Source organism: Staurois parvus, unplaced genomic scaffold (assembly GCF_062004578.1).
Source record: "Staurois parvus isolate SC_StPar_1 unplaced genomic scaffold, SC_StPar_1.0 ptg000011l, whole genome shotgun sequence".
NCBI lineage: Eukaryota > Metazoa > Chordata > Amphibia > Anura > Ranidae > Staurois > Staurois parvus.
Genome location: NW_028317807.1, coordinates 28,871,222 through 28,897,812, shown reverse-complemented (window position 1 = coordinate 28,897,812; position 26,591 = coordinate 28,871,222). Strand labels below are relative to the sequence as shown.

Below are 26,591 nucleotides of genomic sequence, written 5' to 3'. Positions count from 1 at the left end.
AAAATTGTCCAAAAATTGTGTACAAGCCAGCAGGTGGATCAAGCATGCCTTTTGTTACACAAAGCCACAATATTACAACCTTGGACACTGCGGGCCAGCTGCCAGCGTCCTAACAACCGCTGATGTCATCGGTTGATAACATGGATGTCAGGCACCTCCACAGCATCCATGTTTGCAACCACCTCTCCTTCCCCCGACAGCACTGAGCTATGTTTGCCATCAGGGGGAGAGAAAATTGGAGAAGAAATGGTGGAATACTAATCAGTACCGTGTACAAAAGTATATTGGCTTTGGAAGAATAAATCACCTCTAATGTTGGGTGTCATATTAGTTTTTTACACTTTAGAATGGGGAGCCTCAAGATTGTGCATACGTTTAACCACCTCCCACCCACCATATAAGGCAATGACGGGCGCAAGGTGGTTCTCTCATTCTGGGAGGACGTCATATGACGTCCTCCCATTCTAACACCGCATGCGCGGCTCTGGGAGTGCGCAGTGATCGTCGGTGCGCTGTGTCCCTCGTAAACAGCGGATCACCGATCAACGGAAAGAGACGAAGATGTCGACTCGGTCAGCTGTGTCCAATCACTGCATTTCTCTCCTCTCAAGCTGTCACGCTGAGAGCTTGAGAGGAGAGCCGGTAATCGGCATTCCTGGGAGAGGACATGTACACTGTGTAGCCCCAGCAGTGCCACCTGGCAGTGTCCACCAATGCCAGCTGTCAGTGCTCATCAGTGCCACCTGCCAGTGCCACATCAATGCCACATATCAGTGCCTACCAGTGCACATCAATGCCACATATCAGTGCTTATCTGAGCTGCCTTTCAGTGTCACCTATCAGTGCCAGTCACTGCCGCCTATCAGTGCCATATATGAGAGCTGCCTTTCAGTGTCCATCAGTGATGCCTGTCAATGCCCATCAGTGCCACCTACCAGTGCCCATCAGTGCCACCTATCAGTGCCCATCAGTGCAGCCTATCAGTGTCCATCACTGCAGCATCATTAGCACACATCAGTGAGGGAGAAAAATCACTTATTTACAAACTTTTAAAACAAAAACTAAGAAAAAACTCTTTTTGGTTTGTTTAGCAAAAAATAAAAAACCCAGAGGTGATTTAATACCACCAAAAGAAAGCTCTGTCTCAAAAAAATTATAAAAATTTCATATGGGTACAGTGTTGCATGACCGCACAATAGTCATTCAAAGTGCGACAGCACTGAAAGCTGAAAATTGGCCTGGGCAGGAAGGGGGTGTAAGTGTCCTGTAGGCTAGTGGTTAAAGGGTTCCTTGGCTGGAAAAAAGTTGAGAAACATTACTTTGACTACTGGACAACTAGAGAACAGCTGGTGGTGCATTTTTGTTTTTTTGTTTGTTTTTTTTAATCTGTTGTAAACCTCAAGAAATATGAACAAAGCATATCACTCTATAGTGTGTACTTTTTCTCAGTTCAGTGTCATTTCTGTCTGCTGCTTCATTCCTCTGCTATCTACATTAATCATTTATGACAAGTTTTACTGACACCAAGAGAAAAATGGTGACAGGGGAGGGACCTCTAGCAGAATGACAGCCTCAGCTCTGTTCCTGTGAACTGTGTGGAGGGGGGGTGTGGCACTTCTCTCCAATCAGCTCTCAGAGCTCTCCTCACTGAGCTCTGCAGAATGTAACTTCAGCTATCCACCCCCTTTTTTCTGAACTCTCAGACAAGCATAATAAATTCAGCACTTCGAACAGATCTAGGAGGAGGATTTGTTTCATTTCTGTATCACCTGAGGCCAGTCACTTCACTGGGGTTTTACAGTGTATGAGGGTTTACCAGTACTTTAAACCACGGAGGGTCACAGAGAAGGAGTAGGAGGGAAACATGTGGCCCATAAATGACATGCCTGTCCTAAAGGTTCTGCCATTGTTTGTTGTTTATAGACCTGACCGTGGTCTTTTTATTGCATTTTCAATTAACAGTATCATATTATACTTGCCACTATTTATTTCTTGGATATGCAGGCTAATTAAAAAATAGAAATGTTTTTGTAGCATCTGAAAATGTTTACAGGCTGTCTGTACCTCTTCAAGGCACTATTTCCATTCACTCTGGTGCCTTTATTTATTTTTTTTTATGAAAAATGAAACGGCAGAGATGTTTTAGTTCCTTTAATGGAGACTTGTACAGACTCATTTCAACCCAGTAAAGAATGCGGAGATTCAGGGAATGTGGAGGTGGATGGAAGTGTTGCCGTGTTATGCAGTACTCTGCTGATGCTGTTGATTAAAAAATATTGATTTATATTTGAAAAGTATATTTCAGTATGCTTGGGTGTAGAAGCAGAAATATAGATGGAAAAAAAAATAATAAAACCAGTGAAAATCTTGTTTTCCGGTTTCACTGGAACAAGAGTGTTGGGCACGGCTTGTGCCAGCTACTGAGGCTTGTTCCTATTTATAACATTTTGTTTACCAGTCTTGCCATCTGTTGATTACTTTCTATGATAATGTAAAGGAAACCTGTGCTGGGGAATATGAAAGCTGCCTTTGTTGACCTTTCCTTTCGAATATACCAGATACCGTCCTGCTTTGCTGATCCAGTGGTTTCTGTAGTTTCCGAATCTCCCGTCTGGAACATGTTTGCAGATTAGAGGCGTTGACTTTGATCTGACTTTTAGGATTTCTGTGCTTGTTCCAGTTGGGTGTTTTCAGAAAGCTCTGAAGACGGAGACATCCAGGTAATATATATTTTTAGAGAGAGATCAGTAATGAGAGCCTGTTTAAAAGAAAAAAAAGTACATAGTCTGAATGAAAAAAGACAAAAGTCCATCCAGTTCAACCATAAAAAAAAAAAAAAAAATCCTACACGCACAGTTGATCCAGAAAAATGCAAAAAACCCCAGCAAAGCATGATCCAATTTGCTCCTGCAGGTGAAAAAAATATTTCCTGATCCCCCGAGAGGTCTTTATAATAGAAGTAGTAAGATTCTCTTCTTGGAGTGACCCCAGCTACATGCAGCTGTTCCTGCTTTCAACCCCTACATCTCTACAGGACACAGCAGTTACATCAGGGTTGGAGGATGGAGCCATGAAGGTTGTAGTACTGCAATGGAGAAAAGGAAAGCGACACAAGCAGGGATGTATTTACCACAAGGCAAACAAGGCATTTGCCTAGGGTGGCATTTTTTTAGGGGGCAGCGGTTTTTTTACAGGGGGCAGAGCCGTCCCCCGAAAGAAGGGATGGAAGAAAGGACACACACAGCATGGGTTCAAGGTGGGATCTGAGAGAGGTTGTGGGCTGCTTGATGTATACAGAGCCCGACTGTTGTTCCCGTGGATGTCCGGAGTTGTGAAGGTGTCTTTTCTCTCCTCAGGGTGGGGTGGATTGCCAATGTATGGGGGGGCGGTGGTAGTGAAAGGCTGGGTGGGGGGCTGGGGTGGGGTGTTGTTGGTCATTGTCAGGCTCTTGTTGTGGGGCAGGGGGGTGTTTGGCAGGATCTTTCCATGGGGGGGCGATTTTTGTGTTGCCTAGGGCAGCACGAAACCTAAATACACCACTGGACATAGGTGTCCAGATAGTTATATGTATCAGGCCTCTTTCACACAGTCGATTTACTTAGAGGGATGTCCAATTCCTATCGCCCAACGCCTGGAACATGTAGTGCCGGGCAGGTAGTTTTTTTTTTTTTTTTGCCTTTAGCCTTGTCAGGTGGAAGCATTCGAGAAGCAGCGCTGCCGCCCGATTGCTTCTACACAGCCCACAGTGTCAGCCTCTCCCCCGCTCCCACTATATGTCCCGGGCTCTGCTTGCCCATCTGCAGGCCTGAGACTGGTTCAGTGGGTGCAATGGGATGTGGTATAGGGGAGGGAGGAGGAGAGCGGACACAGCCAAAAACAGCCGCTGTAAAAACGTCCAGCGTGCACAAGGACTTTTTTTTCCGGTACAAACCTCTTTGTATAAAAGATCTTAGCTGATCTTTTATAAAATTTCACTTTTAAAGGGGAAATAACATAAGTTACAATTATCAGACATAACTCATCATAAGGAAAACCATAATAAGTACACAGGGTTGGGTATTGTGCATGGCCCAGTATAGTACAGATCATTTGTGTTGTAGTTATAGATTAAGTAGTGAGTTTAGGCTATGTGTTCTCTGTAAGGTAATGAGAACATAGTTGAAAAAAACTTTAAATTGTATCTGCATTCCAAAGAATGAAAACAGATATTTTCTCTGTGTTTGTGTGATATTGGCTCCTGTCTGAATTGGCCCTAGTTTGTGAATGCATTAAAGTATTAAGGTGTGAATGCATTAGATTGTAAGCTCTATGAGGGTAAAGAGTGTGACTAATGTGAATGTATACTATGTAAAGTGTTGCATGCATTGCTGCTATATAAATACTCACAAAACATAAACAATAGTAAAAGGTTTGAAAAATTGAGGAATATACAAAAAAGGAAGTGAAGGGTGAAAAAAATAACGGCCATCCTGTGGACATGATAGACTACATTGTAGAGTCCCAGACATTGGCACCTCCAATGTATATGTGTGATCAGTACAAATGATTGCATCTGCATGGTATCCAGGGGCGGACTGACCATTTGGAAACTTGGGTCAGTAGGGGGCCCCATGAGATGCCCTTGGTACCTTTTTCATAGGCTTTTTTGAGTTTGGGCAAGGACACAGGGGCCCCATGATCCCCTACTGCCCAGGGGCCCCATGAGTTGTCAGTCCGCCCCTGATGATATCTGATGTGTAACTCCCAAGTTGTCCCTCTTTTTGGTCTGATAAAATATGTACTATTATACTACTAATTTTTTTTGGCATTTTTTTATTTGAAAACTCTGTATCATTAGAGGCTACAAAAAACAGTTGTGGGATTATCCGATTTTTGCACATTAATTCATCATGGTTCAAATAATGGTAGCAGGGGTATGTCGTTTGCCTAAATTCTTTGTGCTGTAATGTGTCCCTTTCTCCTATCTAAGAAAGTTGGGCAGTATGTAGACACATGGATATAAAACCTGGCTGCTGTGAAGCTCACCCATCACTATGTATTCAGCACTGCTTTCGAGTGTGTTCAATGAAACCATCATGGCAAGTCTTAGCCTGCATAAAGTCATGGTTTATTAAACAAAGTTCACTTGGCAAAGCAGAATCTGTTAAGCAAACAGCCACCCGCATGCCAAAGCTCCCTCTAAGGTCTAGTGGTGTGATAGAACATATCTTATGTAATGAGTTACTGGTCCATTCAGAAGGAGGCCTTGAATCCTGCCTTAACCCATTGTGATTATGATACCCAAGGAAATAAAAAAAGCCAGCAGCCTTTACCCATTTTAAAAAAATGTACATGAAAATGATTGTATACATCACTGTTCAATCAGAGGCTGCGACTGGGGAGATGGCAACACCATTATATTCCTTAAAGTGGAACTCTTGGTATAAATAAAATAAATACTATCAATGGCAACCATCCCAGTTTATAACTTGCCTTTAAATCAAGGTGCACATAGAGGGGCTTTGCACAGCAGGAAAACAAAACATACATTTTCCCCAGCATACTTACCAGCTAGCCTGCAGAAATAAAAATACTGGCAAGCTATTGGCATTAAAACAGAGGTTTTAGTTGCACAACATCTGCATCAGGGATGTGCAATTCCTATAGCCCGATACATGTAGTTCTGGGTGCCGGGCAAGAGGTTTTTCCTTATATATAACCGATGGTCCTTATATTTAGCCGATTGGAGCCGATGGTCTGCTGTCTTGTAAAAGATATCCAAATGGCTAACTAGCCACTGGATTGCTTTTACAAGCAGTGGGAGGGGACATCCCCCCTTCTGCGAGCTGTTCTGTCGCACTAGGACACCCGGTTGACCATCTGGTGTTTCTGCTCTATGATATAGAAAACAGAAAGCGATGAGTATACATTACTTCTGGTTTTCCCGGATGTAAATGGCACCATTTTTAAAATTGGAAAGCATTTGATCACACTGATTATGCTTTTAAGGGCAAAGGAGGGATCTGGGGTCTTGTTGAGCATAGATCTCTCGATAAAGAGCACCTGTCACTGCCTATTGCTGTTACAAGGGATGTTTACACTTCTTGTGACAGCAATAAAAGTGATCAAAAAAAGAAAAAAAATTAAAGCGTCAGGGTTCAAATATATTAAAAATTTTTGAAAGCACCCCTGTCCAAAGGTGAACGCATATGACGGTCCACATGTGATGCATCACCGAGAATGTCAGCTCATGGGCAGTAATTCTAGCACTAGACCTCCTCTGTAAATCTAAGGTGGAAACCTGCAACGGCTTTCAAAGCATCGTCCATTGATGGTAAAATTTACGTTGTTTGTTGCCGCTGCACGCCCATGCACAATTTTAAAGCGTGACATGTTTGGTATCCATTTACTCAGAGTAACATAACCTTTTATATTTTACCAAAAAATTGGGTTTAGTATTTTTTTTTTTTTTTGCATTAAAATTCAAAAAAGTGTATTTTGTTTTTAAATCGTACTTGAAAAACTGCTGCACACATACCGTGTTACATTAAAAAAAAATGCACAACCCACCAGTTTATTCTCTAGGGCCTCTGCTTTAAAAAAAAAAAAAAACGCTAAAATTTAGATATAATGTTTGGGAGGGCTCTAAGAAATATTATAGCAGTTTAAGTCGCCATAAAGCCTCTTTTGTTTTTAAAAGGCCCAGACATTTTATTTATTATTTATTTCAGGTACTTGTATAGCACCGTCAATTTACGCAGTGCTTTACATATGTATTGTACATTCACATCAGTCCCTAACCCTCAAGGGGTGTACAATCTAAGGTCCCTAACTCACATTCATACATATATTAGGGACAATTTAGACAGGAGCCAATTAACCTACCAGCATGTCTTTTGGAGTGTGGCAGGAAATCGGAGTACCCGGAGGAAACCCATGCAGTCACAGGGAGAATATGCAAACTCCAGGCAGGTGGTGCCGTGGCTGGGATTTGAACCAATGACCCTAGTAATGCCAGGTGGAAGTGCTAACCATTTAGCCACTGTGCTGCAGACATTCTTAAAAGCACCTTTACCTAATAAAAAACATCAACCCTTTGTATTTTCCATCCAATTTTTTTTTATCATCAGGACAAGCAGATTGTCATGATGGACAAGTAGATTGGAACCCTGATTTAGTCCTTGGACAAGTAGTTTTTTTTTTTTTTTTTTTTTTTAATTCTACAACCCTGTGCATACATATACAGTATGAACACCACACTGCCTTATCAAGGACCCTTTGTAAAGTATGGTTCTAAGGCTAATCTTTGAGAGTCTCCATATTGTGTCATATAGCATTGGATAAATTAAAGAGGAATAGGCTGCCCCAGGCATACCTGCCATAAAAGGCACAGGGATACACCAGTCCAACAAGAGCACAATTGTAGCTGAAGACTTCCAATATGTCTACACACCATTTCTAGCAAGTTATAAAAAAATGGCAACCACTTACATTTATAACTAGCCTTTAACGCAAGGTGCACATGGAATGCACACTGCAAACAAAACAAGAGCTTGCCCAACACACTTACCAGCTATTTAACAGTTTTGTGTTTAACCCCTTAGTGACAGAGGGTAAAAGAAATTTTAATGCCTGAACACAATTTTCCAACTTTGACATGTGTTAGTAAAGCCTTACACATCATCGCAACTATGTGTATCCAGGAGGATTATACATTGTTTTCTTTTTCAGGACAAATTGAAATTTTTTTTTTGGTGGAAAATGGTACTGGTTATCTCCTTTTTTTTTTTTTTTTTTTTTTTTTCACTATCAAAGGAAAACTGGCCCAAAATAGTAAAAATATATATTTTGTCAGATGTAGCTGTATATTTCTTACTACTACCATAGCTTACCACCAAAAAACAGCCCAAAATATGATTTGGAGGGATTTCCCAATACTTTTGGCAATACAGTGTATATGGCTTCACGGATAAGGCCCACTTCAGTGAGGCCACATATATGTGTAGTGTTGGCTGGAAAGGGTTAAAAACAGACTCGCTCTTGTAAGTCTCACTTGTTTGCCAGTCAGAGGAGCTTCTCCTTATAGCAGGCATACCAAATGCCATAATGTTATAAAAATAATAATTTTTCAAAAAAATATATTTTTATAAATTATATTATATTAAATAATGTTATAAAAAATATTTTGTTTTCAGATATAGCTGTATATTTCTTGTTACTACCATAGCTCACCACCAAAAAACAACCCAAAATATGATTTGGAGGGGTGTCCCAATACTTTTGGCAATACAGTGTATGTGTCTCCATGGATAAGGCCCACTTCAGTGAAGCCACATATATGCGTACTGTTGGCTGGAAGGGGTTAAAACAAACTCCCTCTTGTAAGTCTCACTTGTTTGCCAGTCAGAGGAGCTTCTCCTTATAGCAGGTATACCAAATGCCATATCGTTATAAAAATTATATTTTTATAAATATTATTATATTAAATCATTTGTTCAAAAAACATTATTTTTTTCAGATATAGCTGTATATTTCATGCTACTACCATAGCTCACCATCAAAAAACAACCCAAAATATGATTTGGAGGAATGTCCCAATACTTTTGGTAATACAGTGTATGTGTCTCCATGGATAAGGCCCACTTCAGTGAGGCCACATAAATGCGTACTGTTGGCTGGAAGGGGTTATAAACAAACTCGCTCTTGTAGGTCTCACTTGTTTGCCAGTCAGAGGAGCTTCTCCTTATAGCAGGCATACCAAATGCCATATTGTTATAACACCTATAATGTAAAATTGAATAAAAATCTAAAAACCCAACACAGCTTGAGATTATCAGTAGGTGGATGGACAGCAAGATTTTTATAATTTACGGTAAAAGAAAATTAAGGGGTTTCTAAAGACACTTGCATGTGCTCAAAATACCAATGAAGTGCTAGTTTGCCCAGACTTATCCTCTTTAACAACAGGTTTTGTAAGAGCACATTGCATTTTTTAAGCAACAAATTGTTGTTTTTTTTTTCTAACCAGTGATTATGAACAATGCCTTTCAATAGAATAAAAGAATGCAGCATTGATGGCATATTGCTCCTCCAGATGATGCACTGCACATACGCTTTGGAAATTAACCTTTAGTGCTGACCTGAGGTTTCCAGACAAGCTGGAGTAAATGAAGCATTGTATTGTACTAAGGTTGTGCTACAAAATGAAGACAGGGCTGATTTGTAAACCTTATGATACCATGATTGCACATATCCCAGCTCTCTGCAGTCAGCATAGTATTAGCAGGTATCCAGGCAATTTCAGATGGATGACTTCTTATACTTAACCAGGTTGTCTTTTTCTTCCGCCATGAACATAGGATCTATGAATATGAGTAGACAAGCATCTCGGCGGATTGTGGTCTGGAAAAGATGCTGTAGGCAGCATTTCAGCACAACTTTAGTCATAGTAGCAGATGGTAAACGCTATAATCAAGTTTACACAAGCATGTAATGTTATACATTATTACACCACTAGGCAAATGCCCAACATTTATTATGGTCTTTTTAACTGTGTAGCAATGCTTGTGTTTTCTTTTTTTGGATTATAAAACTCTTGCTCATGGTCAGAAAAGCAAGTCAACAGCACAGAAAATGCTGCATATGAAATATCTCAGTTCTCTCTTCTCCATGCCTTGGTTGACATTCCCTTGTGGGTGTTTCTGGAGGTGCCTAACTGTGACTCCCTCCCCATAATGGCTGTGGCTCCCCCACAATGCACCTCCACTATCCTTGAATGCCCTAATGGATTACATATTGAAATTGTGGGATTCAGTTTGCTACCCATTTAACTTATGTCCCCATTCCTACTTCTACTACCCATCCTCAGTACCCCTCTCTTTCCCTCAAGAGAAGATTTTGCAGGGTCCTTTAGATGGTGGTCATCCCACAGCTTCACCTAAGTCTGTCATTTTTTTTTTTGCTTCGCAAGCCTTCCCACCTGGTCCTCCCACCAGGCACCCAGCTCGGAATTCTTCCGTTACTTGCAGTTATACCATTGAGTAATGTCATTACGGAAATGGGGCACTTTCCTATATACAGCTACTCCTTTTGAGCACACTTGTCTGCACTTCCCAGGTGCCCTCAAACTTGACTCTCTTTATATTCCTGCTTCAATGCGAGGAGCTCACCCACCTCACTATCTTATGTTGTCCAATTGAACTGTGACTTAGTTACCACTATGGATTCAAAAGGCCTGGGTAAGAATAACCGAGTGTTCCTTTATACCAGGGTGGATAAAAATCGATGATTTAAAAAAAAAAAAAAAAATCTGATTTTTTTTTTAATTTAAATTAGATTTTTTTTAATTTAAATCAGATTTTTTTGATTTTTATCAAATTTATTTTAATAAAATGTTTTTGGAGTAAAACTCCAAATCTATCTAAAGATAGTTTTCTATTTAAGATACATTAATAATTTAGTTTATTCAGTATGAAATGGAGCTTAGTTATGTAGCATGCAGTATATTCTGTAATATTTACATTTTTGGTAAACTCATTCAATGAATCCAAGCTCTGCAAGCTGAGATAACATGCACTGCATTGATGCATTCACACAATTTCACAGTAACCATGAAAAAAAACATGAAATTTAAGAATTTGAGTTGTTCTCCAACTATGTGTGATTAATCTATTAACCTGAAATTGATTCTGATATCGCTGTTTTACTAACCTGGCAGCTTCTTATTCTAAAAAGGAAACCTTGATTTGGTTTGCAAATATTAAAGATTCTAACTACCAGCAAGAATGAGTCGGATTCCTTACATTTAAAGAGCACCTTTCATTTTAGATTCATCATGGCAGCGCCTGTTAGCAGGCATCCACTAACCTTGTTGTGTCACTGCCGCATCAACAGCCGTCCCATTAAAGTGAATGGGACTGTCAATGAGTCAACAGCGGGTCAGAGAAGGACAGAGATGACAGTTGCTCTTTAACCAATTCAATACTGGGCAATTTTACACCTTCCTGCCCAGGCCAGTTTTCAGGTTTCAGCGCTCTCACACTTTGAATGACAATTGCGCGGTCATACAACATTGCACCCAAACTAAAATTTTAGCATCTTCTTCACACAACTAGAGCTTTCTTTTGGTGGTATTTAATCACCGCCGGGGTTTTTATTTTTTGCTAAATTAACAAAAAAAGACCAAAAATTTTGAAAAAAACACGTTTTTCTTTGTTTCTGTTATAACAGTTTGCAAATAAATAATTGTTCTTCATAAATTTAGGCCAAGATTAATTCTACTACATGTTTCTGGTGAAAATAACCCAAATTAGGATGTATTTTTTAGTTTGTAGGAAAGTTATAGAGTTCACAAACTATGGTGTATATATCTGAATATTGATCAATCCTGAAGTACTGACAGCCAATCTAATTTCTTGAGGTCCAAGAATGTCAGAACAGTACAGATATCCTCCAAATGACCCCTTTTTGCAAAGTAGACAGTCCGACGTACTTCATAAGAGGCATGGCGAGTTTTTTGAAGTTGTATTTTTTTTGTCATTTTTCGGAAAATGAAAAAAATTAGTTTCACTATTTTTTTTTTTTTTTTACATATTGTCACCAGTGCAGTACAGTGTCATCATATAACTGGCATGGCGGTGATCAGGGACACTGACTGGTGACAGTATGAAAAAAAAATTAAAATAAATATATATATATATATATATATATATATATATATATATATAATATTTTTTTTTTATTAATTTTTTTTTTAAGTTTTTTTTTTTTTTCATATTTCACTAGGACCAAAGTAGTACAATGTTACCATAGTAACATTGTACTACTTTAGGGAAGTGATCAGTATTTATTTTTTTTTTACACAATTTGCTTATAGCAAAGAATTACTTTGCTATAAGCAAGCATTTACCTGAATGACATCGATTCATTCAGGGTTTTTTGTTGTTTTGTTTTTTGTGCTTAGCTGTGATTTGGCCACAGCTAATCACAGCTAGACACTAGTATACAATGGATAGCATGAATGAAGCCATCCATTGTATACAACTGTCATGTGACCTGCTGTGATTGGTCACAGCAGGTCACATGGTACTGGCAACGGGGGCCAATACTCAGATCTGTCATTGGCCGTGTCTGAGGTACACGACCGGTGACAGATCGCGCCACTGCGCGGCTCTGCAGGAGCGCAATCTGCGCATGTGCGGGAGGATGCCATATGGTGTCCACCCGGAACGCTGATGACATTTGCCGGCCGCCATTCAGCCATAGGGCGGGCGGCAAATGGTTAAAAACTATGATCTAAATCGAGCCTTTTCACTCGTGATTTAAATCATGATTTACAGTGCATTCAGAAAGTATTCACAGCGCTTAACTTTTGCCATATTTTGTTATGTTACAGCCTTGTTCCAAAATGGATTAAATTCATTTTCCTCAACATTCTACAAACAATACCCTATAATGACAATGTGAAAGAAGTTTGTTTTGAAATCTTTGCAATTTATTAAAAATAAAAAACAAAAAAAATCACATGTATATAAGTATTCACAGCCTTTGCCATGACACTCAAAATTGAGCTCTGGTGCATCCTGTTCCCACTGATCATCCTTAAGATGTTTCCACAACTTGACTGGAGTCCACCTGTGGGAAATTCAGTTGATTGGACATGATTATGAAAGGCATAAACCTGTCTATATAAGGTCCCATAGTTAACATGTATGTCAGAGCACAAACCAAGCCATGAACTCCAAGAAATTGTCCGTAGACCTCTAAGACAGGATTGTATCAAGGCACAGATTTGGGGAAGGGTACAGAAAAAGTTCTGCAGCATTGAAGCTCCCAATGAGCATAGTGGCCTCCATCATCCATGAATGGAAGAAGTTTGGAACCACCAGGAATCTTCCTAGAGCGGGTGGCACGGCCAAAATGAGTAACCGAGGGAGAAGGGCCTTAGCCAGGGAGGTAACCAATCATTCGATGGTCACTCTGAAAGAGCTCCAGCGTTTCTCTGTGGAGAGAGGAGAACCTTCCAGAAGAGCAACCATCTCTGCAGCACTCCAACAATCAGGGCTGTATGGTAGAGTGGCCAGACGGAAGCCACTCCTCAGTAAAAGACAAATGGCAGCCTGCCTGGAGTTTGCCAAAGGGCACCTGAGGGACTCTCAGACCATGAGAAACAAAACGCTCTGGTCTGATGAAACAGATTGAACTCTTTGGCCTGAATGCCATGCGTCATGTCTAAAGGAAACCAGGCACTGCTCACCCCTGTTAATACCATACCTACAGTGAAGCATGGTGGTGGCAGCATCATGCTGTGGGGATGTTTTTCAGAAGCAGGAACTGGAGGACTAGTCAGGATTGAAGGAAAGATGAATGTAGCAATGTACACAGACAACCTTGATGAAAACCTTTTCCAGAGCGCTCTGGACCTTAGACTGGGGTGAAGGTTCATATTTCAACAGGACAACGACCCCCCCAAGCAGACAGCCCACATAACAAAGGTGTGGCTACGGGCCTTCTCTGTGAATATTCTGGAGTGGCCTAGCCAGAACCCAGAACCCGATTGAACATCTCTGGAGAGATCTGAAAATGGCTGTGCACCGATGCTCCTCAGCCAACCTGATGGAGCTTGAGAGGTACTGCAAAGAAGAATGGGAGAATTTGCCCAAAAATAAGTGTGCCAAGCTTTGTAGCAGCATACTCAAAATGACTTGAGGCTGTAATTGGGGCTAAAGGTGCTTTAACAAAGTATTGAGCAAAGGCTGTGAATACTTTATGTACATGTGGTGTTTTTTTTTTTTTTTTGTTTATTTTTAATAAATTGCAAAGATTTCAAAACAAACTTCTTTTGCATTGTTATTATGGGGTATTGTTTGTAGAATGTTGAGGAAAAAAATTAATTTAATCCATTTTGGAATAAGGCTGTAACAACAAAATGTGGCAAAAGTTAAGCGCTGTGAATACTTTCTGGATGCACTGTAAATCAACTTGATTTAAATCAAATTCACTCTGCTTTATACGTCTATCTTGGAGACAGCCTACAAAGTCCTTTTCAGGTGGTATTGGGTTCCTTCCCAAATCTCCCATGCTAATCCTAGTTGTAGTGATGGGTGTTTCAGCATTTGTGGTCACATCGGGATATGGTTCACATCTGGTATTCCTGCCCAAGGTTGCTCAGGTTCTGGTCCAGAGTATTTGGCTTATTCCAATGCCTATTCAACATGGTGATTCCTAGAGATGTCTGAATAGGTGTCCTCCATCAGCTGATCCCCGGTCTTCACAATCAGCAGACTTTGGACACATCCTCCTGGCAGCTAAACAATCGATTGCCAGAGCTTGGAAGAAACCCTCAATCCCCATTCAGGCAGTAAGAGACATTAATGTGATGCTGACCGATGATAAACTATTCAGTATGCTCAATGATACCCGATGCTAATTTCATAAAATTTAGGACCCTTGGATAGGTTATGCATTGTCAACTTTACCTTCTTCTAGTTTGGGAGCCTTGTGATCCCTTTCTTCCTCCTTTAGCTGACTCCTGATTTAAGTCTGTGGGGGATGTACCCCCATTTCTTTCCTCCCTTCTCTCATCCCCTTTCCTGCCCTCTTTCTGCTTCCTCTATCCCTCTTTGTTAACTGGTTTAATTATCTAGTATTGTCAGCACAAGCTCCCAGTTTAACTCGAGTTTAAGTTTGAAATAGTTGTATGTACAGTCCAGCCTTTCTTCGTAAAGTAATTTTTGTCATATTGGTGGTGAAAAAAGGTATGTATTCTATGTTCAATGATATGTAAACCTGTCCTACCTCATAGATATTGTGTATTTTTTAATTTAAGTTATAGCCCCTGCGAGGGTGTTTGTGTGTGTGTGCTTTATTTAATTTTCTTCTACTTAACATTCAATAAAAAATATTGAAACAGAAGATGTGCATAACTTAGTGTTCCTAAACCCACAACAGTAAAAACAGTCTGTATATGCAGTAAAGCATGCTTGTTATACTCACTGTGTAAACTAATGGGTTAATCCTCTGCATTGTGAAAAAATGCTGTTTTGATCCTGACTTCTCTGATCCTCCCCTTCTTCCAGTGTCCCCCTCTTATCTCCTAATAAGACATATCATGTGGATGTATCGTGTGTATTGCTAGAGAGGTTTTTTTTTTCTTGGGAGATGGCCCTGTGCTGATCACATGCACATCAGCACTGTCCAGACAGTGGTCAGGGGTCCTTCATCGTCGAGCAAAATGAAAACTCCTCCTACAAGCTTTAACATGTGCTTGGCTGGACACTGATAGAAGTCACAAGACTGCTCTAACTGCTGATGAGAAAAGGTATTTAGCAGTTTATATTTACTAAAATAATTGCACTTCCATGTTCTGTGTACTGTGGGAGACCAGATATAGTGGATGCAAGGTCCTGGGTTTAGTAACACTTTAAGTTTGTATTTGTAAGAAATATATCTTAATACTTTATTTGCTTTATGTACTATATAAATGCATGCTTTATTTGCTTTATGTACTATATAAATGCATGCTTTATTTGATTTATGTACTATATAAATGCATGCTTTATTTGATTTATGTACTTATTTTAAGGTCATGAAAAAGTTTTAATTCAGCTGAAATCTGCTTTTTTAGAATAGGCTTGGTGCAGATGTGTGGGCATGAAGGAATGGTACTTTGGTGGGCTTGTAGGAGGAAAAAAATTTGGGTTAGTGGCTACATTGTGCTCATTTTCACTCCAGAGAACTCCAGAGAAGTCCAGAGAACTGGTAAGAAGGCAGGAGTGTGGAATCTGCACAATTGCAGAAATTAAAAACCTATTTCACCCTCCTTATCTACTGGCAGATTCATGATTTTGGAATTCAAAAATCAAACTGTTGAGTCTAGAGGTTAAGGATCGTGTTTTCAAACAAACTCCTGAACGTTAGGTGGAAGCTGTAACTCTTGTTTATACGAACTTTGCCGTAATAATTACAGGTGAGGGGAGACTATGCTTATTAGATTACGTCAAATATTGCCATCCCATATATATTTTACCGAAAATGCATTTAAAATTGGTCAGAAGGATTATGCTTTATAAACCGGTTAGTTTGAGGATTGTGAATCAGAGGCTGCTGCTGATTTTGCTGCTTCTCTGACTTCCGAATCCTTCTCTCAACTTGCACAAAGCCAGGAGAGATTTATCTCTACACTTTGGGGTTGATTTATTAAAGCTGGACAGTGCAAAATCTGGTGCAGCTGTACTTGGCAGCCAATCAGCTTCTAACTTCAACTTGTTCAGTTAAGGTTTGACAAAAAGACTGGAAGCTAATTGGTTTCTATGCAGAGATGCACCAGATTATGCACTCTCTAGTTTTAGTAAATCAGCCCCTATACCTCATTAACTAGCTCTGATACCAAACTTTTGTCTAGTTAGCTCTTTGAATCACAAGACAAAAATGGAAGATTTTTAGCTAACCTGGTGGCTGAACCAAGTTTCCAAAAGGTATTCCCTGAAATGGGTTATCTACATGACTTCTAACCTGGAGTGCATTCTACAGGAATTCCACAATGATTATAATTTTTTGTATAGCCAGCTTTCCTCAGAGTTGTGGATTTTGTCCTTGCCTTCCCTGTAAGTGGCTGAGGCCAATGCTTTAGAGGCTGAGCTATCCGTTACATGCGATGTACCCGGATGACCTAGTACTCTCTCAGAGATCTGAAACCATTGCTCAGGGAGGTTGTTAGGCCCTACTAACTCCTATTTTTTCAGATACCTGCATATCAATCTCAGTTTGGGGTGTCCGAACTAGATCTCTCTCCTACCAGGATTGACGGAAGCGTAGGCAGGACAGAACACACAAAGATGGTAAACACACAAAGCTTTATTGAACTATGGAAGGCACTCAATCAGGGTAGGAAGGTAGTGTCCAGGTACCAAAAAAAGGGAAGAGAGGGGAGGAGCCCAAAATAATTGTAATCCGGCCCACGATAGGGCAATCTAGGTAGCGATGGCCCGAGCACTCAGGGGGGCAGTCCAGGTAGCTACGATACTCCAGAGACGTAATAGACCATCTGAGCAAGTATTAATCCCGGCACACAATAAGGGCAGTTCAGGCAGCACTGATCCCGACACTCAATGGGGCAGTTCAGGTAGCAGTAATCTGGGCACACAATAGGGGCAGTTCAGGTAAGGGTAATCTGGGCACACAATAGGGGCAGTTCAGGTAAGGGTAATCTGGGCACACAATAGGGGCAGTTCAGGTAAGGGTAATCTGGGCACACAATAGGGGCAGTTCAGGTAAGGGTAATCTGGGCACACAATAGGGGCAGTTCAGGCAAGGGTAATATGGGCACACAATAGGGGCAGTTCAGGCAAGGGTAATCTGGGCACACAATAGGGGCAGTTCAGGCAAGGGTAATCTGGGCACACAATAGGGGCAGTTCAGGCAAGGGTAATCTGGGCACACAATAGGGGCAGTTCAGGCAAGGGTAATCTGGGCACACAATAGGGGCAGTTCAGGCAAGGGTAATCTGGGCACACAATAGGGGCAGTTCAGGCAAGGGTAATCTGGGCACACAATAGGGGCAGTTCAGGCAAGGGTAATCTGGGCACACAATAGGGGCAGTTCAGGCAAGGGTAATCTGGGCAATCACGGTAGGCGCTCAGCAGCAGGCGGTTTCCAGGGACACTCGATCAGCAGACAGGGGGTAGCTTTCCAGGGACAAAGCGGTCAGCAGACAGGGACAGCTTTCCAGGGACAAAGCGGTCTGCAGACAGGGATCCTCATGGGGCTCAGCTTTTCAGGGACAACAGCAGGCTCACAGGGACTCAGCGGGGTCTTGGCTGTGGGGTCTGACCTCAGCTCAGGCCTCACACAGCTTTCCAGGGACAACAGCAGTCTCAGGGGGACTCTTTGGGGTCTTGGCTGTGGGGTCTGACCTCTGCTCAGACCTCACACAGCTTTCCAGGGACAAGAGCAGGCTCACGGGTACTCAGCAGGGTCTTGGCTGTGGGGGTCTAACCTCAGCTTGGACCTCACACAGCTTTCCAGGGACAAGCGGTCAGCAGACAGGATTCAGCTCTCCAGGGACAACAGCAGGCTCACGGGGACTCAGCGGGGTCTTGGCTGTGGGGTCTGACCTCAGCTCAGACCTCCCAACAGCTGTTCTCTCTCTCTCTCGTGCAGGGGACCAACACAGCGGTCAGCTTGTCAGGGACACAGCAGGCTTGCAGGGGCTCGGCAGGGTCTTGGCTGTGGGGTCTGGCCTCAGCTCAGACTCCGCACAGTACCCTGTTCCAAGCGGGGAACGAGACCACACACAAAACTGGGTCTCGCTCCGGCCTTCTTAAGCCGGCGCAGGACGCTTCCCGGTTGCCTCGGCAACGGATGGCCCAGCGTCACGTTGCCTGGGCAACGAGGCATGCCCCCTGACTCTGACCGCACTTTCGAGAGCGCGACCTTTGTCTCTGGTGGGCACAGAGCGTGCGAAGCCTCGTGCCTGCGCTGCACCTGCCGGTGGGATGCGCGGAGACACCTCAGCGGCCTGCGCTGGGGATTCCTGGTGGGGGGGCCCGAGAGGTGCTACCCGCACCACAGGGGGAGTTTCCTCCCATCCTACACAGCCTTTAATGTAGGCTGCGCAGGATGTGAGGAATCTGCAAGGGGGGAGGGAGGAGTGGATCAAAGGGAGAGGGAGCAGAGGGACAGCAGGCAAGGGGGAGGGGGTGGACCGTGACAGATTCCATAACTAAACCCTTGTCCAATATTTACAAGGCCTTGTTGCCTTCTATACATTATGGTCTGGAACAGTTGAATTCTAAATGGCTGGTGTAGGTGCTGGAACCGGATGGAGGGGACTAGGAAGACGTGGGAATATCCTTTTCTCCAGTTGGTTTCTGCCAGGGACAGGTTGATACACTTTAAAATACTGCATGGAATTAACCTCACACCATGGAGATTACATAAAATATATCCTACCATTTCCCCTTATTGCTTGAAGTGTATGGGTGATTTGTCTGACTACCTGCACATGTTATGGCCTGGCCCCACATACAGGGATTTTGATCTGAACTCCTCCACTTTGTTTGGTCTTACTCCAAATTCCAATGTAGGTAGATATGTCTACTTGGCTTAGTGGAAGCATTGGTCTCTGCTAGAGCAATCAAGACCTTCCTGGGTCTTCTTTTATTTTGTGCTAGAATATCAAATGTGTTAAAGTGGAAATCAATGTGTCCCCCACTATAGGTTTCTGGAAATCCCTGGTAAATTCTGTAATTCCCCTTTACAAGCCAATATATCAATCCCCCAGTTGTCCTAAGAAGTTTATTAAAGTGTTGGATGTCTAGATCAGTATTTCTCAACCTATTTTCAGTCAAGGCACCATTTCAAATTTTGCCCAAGCTCGAGGCACCCAGTACAAAATGTAAAAAACTAAACTAATAGTTTTACAGAATGCAGTAACATCTGCACATGTGAGACACCCAGCGTTAGAGGTGATTTATTCTTCAAAGCAAATACACCTTTGCACACTGGTACTGACTAGTATACCATTGTTTCTCTGTCTCACTTAGCTAATGTGACCCCAGTGCTGACCGACAGGGGCAGGGGAGGGTCAAACAAGGATGCTGTGCAGGTGCCCGATGTCCTTCTCATCAACTGAAGACATCATTTTTTTTTAAGGTTATCTGCAGCTAGAAAGTTGTAATGGTGCACAATGAAAACCTGTGGCTTTACGTAGCTAAAAGGCAGGCTTGATCCACCTACTGGCTTGTATACAATTTTTGGGCAATTTTTAGGCATTTTGCCAAGGCACCCCTGAAGAAACCTGAAAGCACCTTGGTTGAAAAAGGCTGGTCTAGATTAATTTAAATTCCATTAATGCATCCTATACTGGGTCTACCTCCAACTAAGGGGTAGCACTATTAACGGCGACTTTTTAGTAACTGTGGAAAACAAGGGATATGGTTATATGTGCTGTTTGACTCACGTTTTGATAGTTATGTAGACTGTAATCTCTTATGTGGTCAATGAGGATCTGATGGACCATGTAAACTTTCTTCTGACCATTAGTTTTTTTTTTGGTGGACCTGAGCATGCCCTGGTTTGGATACTTATGCAAACTGTGTTGTTTTGTTTAGTTTTTATTGTATAGTGCCTTGAGCCAGGGTATGCCTAATTGGCTCTGTTTACACTCTTAATATTGAAAAAGTCAATAAAAATAATTTTAAAAAATATACATAGGTATACACAGCAATATATACAGTACTTGTAGATACTCTATTAGACTATAACAATATTGTGCATGTACCACACTTACAACCCTTCTTTTTCTCCTGATATTTCACGGCTGGGTAAGCTTTATCAGGACAGTGCAGGTGTGCAATACAAAGTGATTCAAGGGTTTAAATTGTCTTTACTAGTATTTTAATGTTCCTCAAATGAATTAGCAGTTTGATTGTTCTTCTCTGAGGTTCATTCTGTTTAATATCTGTCACCTTATTTCTTGGTTCTGTTTACAGTAAATCAAAATGTTCCTGGTTGTCGGTGAGAGCGGATATAGGGAGCCGCTGGACCTGGCTTCAGGCTAAGATCTCAGAACTGGAGTACCAAATCCAGCAACTAGGTCATCTTCAGAGTCAGCTACGAAACCAGAAGGTATTATATGTTTATCATGAGCTAGTTATGTGTTCTGTTATAATTGTATAATGGCAGAACTAATAAAGTGGCACTGACCACTTCAATACTAGACACTTTTGCCCCTTTCCTACCCAGGCCAATTTCCAGCTTTCAGCACTGTCACACTTTGAATGCCATCCATTATTCACAGTCATTCATTGAGTACTATTGTGAGAGCTGTAATTGACCCTGTCTGGTCACAGTGATCACATGGTACAATCGGTGATAATCAGAATAGTACACAAAAAATGCCTATGAATGAAAGCCACTCATTGTGTACAAATGTCATGTCATCACTGTGATTGCTCACAGCGGTCACATGGTACTGGGACTGGCTTGGTACACTGATCTGTCATCCACTGTGTCCTGTGGTGACAGATCGTGCAGCTGTGTAGCCGCTAGGTGACTGGGAGGACGTCATATGACACCCAGCCAGGATTGGAGAGTTCTTTCTTGGCTGTCATTTGCCAATAGGTTGGGCGGGAAGTGGTTAAACCCAGAAACGTTTTATATATAAATCTATAGATATATATTTATATATATATCTTTTTTACCTGGCAATCTGGCCAGTGTCAGTTTTTTTTTTTTTGTTTTCAACTTTCTTTCACAGATCAAGCTGTCCAGCAAAAGTGGCAATTAGAGGGTGAAGACAAACCATTTAACACTTACTTAATGCATTTTTTTAGAATGCATTAAGGTAGTAAAACGCTTAGCCTTTAGAACCACTTTAAAATGATCATTTTTTAAATTCATTTATGTATAACCTTTATCCAAAAAGGAAAAAAACTATGCTGTAACTGCTTACATTGTGTTAACTGGAGTTTTGCTTTAATTCCCTAGTCCAGTCCATCTAAATCTGCTAGCTCATCTAACACCACCCTCTCCCCAGATTAACAATGCTGCTGTCCAAAGGTGTTTCCATTGCTCCTCCATCCAGAGTGGAGACACCCTAAAACAGGAAGTGTGTTACTGGCTAGATTACCAGGTAAAAATAACGAAAGGAAAAAAAATGTAAAAAATAGACCAATGCAGCCATAATATTTAAGAATGGGTAAGCTGAAATCTATTACATTTTTGTGTTTCTGTTTAATGCTGACTTCTGAAAGCTATTGGGAAGCTGTACACCACAGTATGTCAGCCCCACATCAAATGAGCACTTTTTCCAGCCTTACTCGGAAATTGCTTCTGCTGTTCGATTGTTTTCCAAGTACAAAGGCTGGCTTATAGAGAACAAAAAAAGTGGACCTGTTGGTTCCGTGTATAATTCAATGCTATAGTCACGATTTATAAAAACTGGGGCAGAAGAAAGCTTTGTGACCACAGCAGTAACAATGCAAGGAGAAAATACAGCAAGGAATCCTTTTTTTCTTCTTAATTGCTTTATTATTGCACTAGTTTTCATCAATAGGTGTACCATGAAATCATCTACAGTGCTTTTTTTTTTTTTTTTTTAAGCACAAGTAAGAATCCTTAGATGGTAGCAGTACGCAAGAACTTTACTTAAAGCTGAAGCTTCAGGAAAAGTAAAAATGATTTCTTGCAGTGGGGCAGCCCCACACTGCAGGATTTAGGTGCTTGTTTAGGTCTGTGGAACAAGAAAAGCACTTATACTTATTCCTGCACTCCCACAAGCTCTCTCTTTACAGCTAGACTGTTCCTTGCATCCTCTTCTCTGGCCAGCGCAGATTCCCTGACAACACCATGACCAATGCAGGGTCCCTAGCCTGTAGTCAGGTTTTAGATGTTTCTCTGTACTCGCATACGAGAACTATGGGTCACAGGCAGACATTTTTTTTATCTTACTGAAGGTCATATATATTTGTTGTGTCTGTGCAGCTGTGCAAGAAGTAGGCCAGTGTCAAAGGCACACTAGTACCATCTCCTTCATCCTCCTACAGTGACTTGCTTCCTTTGCTTCTTTTACTTGCTCTGTTTTCTGGCAATCTCCAAATTGGTGTGTTCTAAATTGGCATAGGTAGGTTGATTTCCACTAATGTTTCAGCATTTTGCACACATTTTTCATAGATTGAAAGTGGAATAGTATTTAGTGCTGATTATTTGCTCCCTACCCCAGCAGTGCCATATCCGACCTTTTTTTTTTAGAATTTTGCAGTTAATAAAGGCTAATAAGGCAGCTATGCTAGAAAGTCAAGAGTGGCATGGCAAATGACATGAGTAGAAAGCTCTCCTTCATGTTGAGCCCTGAGCAGGTTGACATGTCTTCTCTATGTCCTAGCCTGTACATTCTCATCAGTCCCTGCCCTCAAGAAGCTTAAACTATAAGGTCCCTAAACTCACATTCTTGCATACACATACTAGGGCCAATTAACATACCAGCATGTCTTTAGAATGTGGGAGGAAACCCATGCAGGCACAGGGAGAACATGCAAGCTCCATGCAGGTAGTGTTGTGGTTGGGATTTTAACCGTCGACCCAAGTAATTCTAGGCAGAAGCGCGTTGCTTGATTATCATCTGGATCTAAATGTTAAAGATCAAGCAACTGTTATATATGAAGGGTGACTTAATCAAGTGACCATCTCATGCTGACTTGCTTTCCAGGCTTGTTTTCTTTAGTATCATATTGGTAGGATGCGTAGCCTAGACGTTTGAGAAACTCTGAAACAGGTGCTTAATTAAGCCACCTCTACATATAATGAACATGTTGCAGATATTGAATGTGTGATGTAGGAATGCCTGAAATTGCTATGCTTTCATTTTACTAGATTACTTCTACAGAAACTATAGTTAATTACTTCCTTTTTTAAAATGTCTGGAAATGTAGGTGGCCTCCTTGGGAACAATTATGTAAAGTGTTTTTGCTTACCTTGTGTCAGCATGAGATTGACCATGCAAGTTTTCTACATCAAATTTTCAAAACACCATTGAGACTACATCACTTCACACCCACCTCCCCATCCAAGTGCTGGAGATATCCACATGAGCCATATCTTCCTAAACAATGAAATGAAAAAAGGGAAAAAAATATGTAAAGTGTTTGATGGATTGCTGGTTTTATATCTGTATTTTAGGGAACGCTGCTGTTTGAGGAACCCTCAAATTCTATTATCCAAAAGAAAGAGCATCTGCCAGAGCCAAGCATTTCTTTGAGGCCTGCAGAGAGGGTAGCAACACCTCCAGAAGATAGAAATCTATCTTCCACCAAGGATTTAGAAATGTCTCCAAGCAGCCCAACTATGCTCCTGAGAAACATTGAAAAGCAGGTAAACTATCACAATAAGGCCAACAAACCTCTATGATGGGAGGATTTTATCCAGCTACATGACTGCACTGCACTGAATCATGAAGGTACTTTGCTATCTTGTTGGAGAACACTTAAGACAGAATTTTAGTAAGATGACTTTAATCATGATGAATTTAACATGCTAGTTGCTCTGAACGTTTTTGATCTAATGGAAAGGATTAAGGCCGGTTTACACCACATGAATTATACAGGAACGCACAATGGGATAAAATCACACCACACCAAAAGTAGTACATGCATTACTTTTTAAAATGCACTGCAAATGGATTGCATGGTATAAAAGTACCATGTGATCATGTGCGGGCAAATGCACTGCATTAGCAACCTGTGTTTGGGGTGTCTTCACTTTGTATTGACACCCGCTGCAGATCGCAAATAAAGTGCGTTTTACATCTGGTGTGAATTGCACAGGACCGCACAGCGCATTCCTGTGTAATTCATGTGCGGGCGTTGTGTGAATTGGTCTCGAAAGTACTGCTGCTTTCAATAATGAAATGTTTAAAGCGGAGCTTCACCCAAAAGGGAAGATCCGCTTTAACGCATCATCCCCCGCTCCCTGTTAAGGATTGGCACCTTTTGGGGAGCTAGAACCCGAATTTGACACGTAGCCGCTCCCACTTCTGCTGGGATCGCCTAAGGCAGAAGTTGTCATCCCTCCCTCCCCCTTCCCATAGTATTCTAAGACACGTGACAGGTCCCAGAAGACTACGGGACCATTCACAAAGCGCTGCGCTTCTCGCACATGTGCAGTGGGCACCCGGATGGGAAGCCGCAAACTGTCACAGCTGGGTGCCCACAGTGAAGATGTCGGGGAGAGAAGACGGCCAGTGAAACCAGCGGTGGTGAGGATACCGCTGGATCGTGGGACAGGTGAGTGTCTGTATTTTGAAAGTCAGTAGCTACAGTTTTTGTTTGGTCTAAACTGTTTTTTTGGATTTAGTAATTCATACTTTATTGATAAAGATTACTGCCCAAGCAATATTTTTTTATCCTATAAGTAGAAAACAGAGTAAGCGAGCGCTAAAAACCGTAAGCAGCCATTGCACCAAAAAGGCAACCAAAACAACCTCCAAGGTAATCAAAATCAGTAAAGGTACAGCGCTAAAACCAAAAAGGAATCAATTTGCAATCCTGTGTATATATCCGTATGAATGCACAAATCACATATAGGTGGTATATAAAGTGACAAAGTGCAAATATAGAGCTAATAAATTATATACATATCAAGGTGCTAATAAGGTGACAATAGTGAGCACTTGATGGTGCTGAATGTCTAATTCAAATGCATAATCATGGGAATGTTCATAAAGTGCTAATCGTGAAGATCCATCCAAAAGATCTCAGGTAAGTGCTCCGTATACTCAACGATTATCCAGGTGATGTGCCTTGAATATGTTAAGATTACGCACTCACCAGATGCGTAATCATAATACGCATTTGTATATATGGTGTAGTCTGCCGGAGGTCCCCTTAAGGATGTAAACAGCCTGGTCTGGTCAGAGAGAGATATCCCCTTCCCCTGGGTAGTCTGCAGCACCTCAAGCTGTCCTCCAGAATGGGCTCTGTATTGGTATCAGCTCATAAAGAGCCAAAAAGAGGGAAGCCCATAGTGCAGTATTCCAAAGCATAATTTATTCAGGTAACACAGTAAAGTAAAAAGCACTGACCATATGCGATTCCAAAATGGCCGCCAAGGAAAGATGGAAAAATCTCCAAAAGGCATCAAATTACAGATTAGACATTCCTATAATATGTCAACAAAAGTTAGATTTTATTTCGATCATTTACACTTTCAAAATAACAGAAAACATAAAAATGGCATCTGCAAAAGTTTGGGCACCCTGCAGAGTTGATATCTTGTACTGCCCCCTTTGGCAAGTATCACAGCTTGTAAATGCTTTTTGTAGCCAGCCAAGAGTCTTTCAATTCTTGTTTGAGGTATCTTTGCCCATTGTTCCTTACAAAAGTCTTCCAGTTCTTTGAGATTTCTGGGCTGTCTGTCACGCACTGCTCTTTTAAGGTCTATCCAGAGATTTTCAATTATGTTGAGGTCAGGAGATTGTGAAGGCCATGGCAAAACCTTCAGTTTACGCCTCTTGATGTAATCCCCCGTGGATTTTGAGGTGTGTTTAGGATCATTATCCATTTGTAGAAGCCATCTTCTCTTTAACTTCAGCTTTTTCACAGATGGCATCAAGTTACCATCCAAAATTTGCTGAAATTTTATTGAATCCATTTTTCCTTCTACTCGTGAGATATTCCCTGTGCCACTGGCTGCAACACAACCCCAAAGCATGATTGATCCAACCCCATGCTTAACAGTTGGACAGAGGTTCTTTTCATTAAATTCTGTGCCCCTTCTTCTCCAAACGTACATTTGCTCATTCCGGCCAAAACGTTCAATTTTAACCTCATCGGTCCACAGAACTTGTTTCCAAAATGCATCAGGCTTGTCTATATGTTCATTTGCAAAGTTCAAACGATGATTTTTGTGGTGAGAATGTAGAAGAGGTTTTCTTCTGATGACTCTTCCATGAAGACCATATTTGTACAAGTATCTCTTTATAGTGGAATAGTGTACCACAACTCCAGTGTCTGCCAGATCTTTCTGGAGGGATCGTGCAGTCAAACGTGGGTTTTGAATTGTTTTTCTTACAATCCTGCGAGCTGTTCTGTCTGATATTTTTCTTGGTCTTCCAG

General features: G+C 41.4%; 1 protein-coding gene across 1 annotated transcript in view; it reads left to right on the top strand.

The window, feature by feature from the left end:
- KANSL1L (KAT8 regulatory NSL complex subunit 1 like) overlaps positions 1 to 26,591 on the top strand; it is a 120,998-nt gene that overhangs the window by 23,776 nt on the left and 70,631 nt on the right. The window contains exons 3-4 of the mRNA XM_089672153.1: positions 20,472 to 20,607; positions 23,659 to 23,850. Of these exons, the coding sequence (XP_089528279.1) occupies positions 20,472 to 20,607; positions 23,659 to 23,850 (328 nt within the window). The remainder of the gene's footprint in view (positions 1 to 20,471; positions 20,608 to 23,658; positions 23,851 to 26,591) is intronic.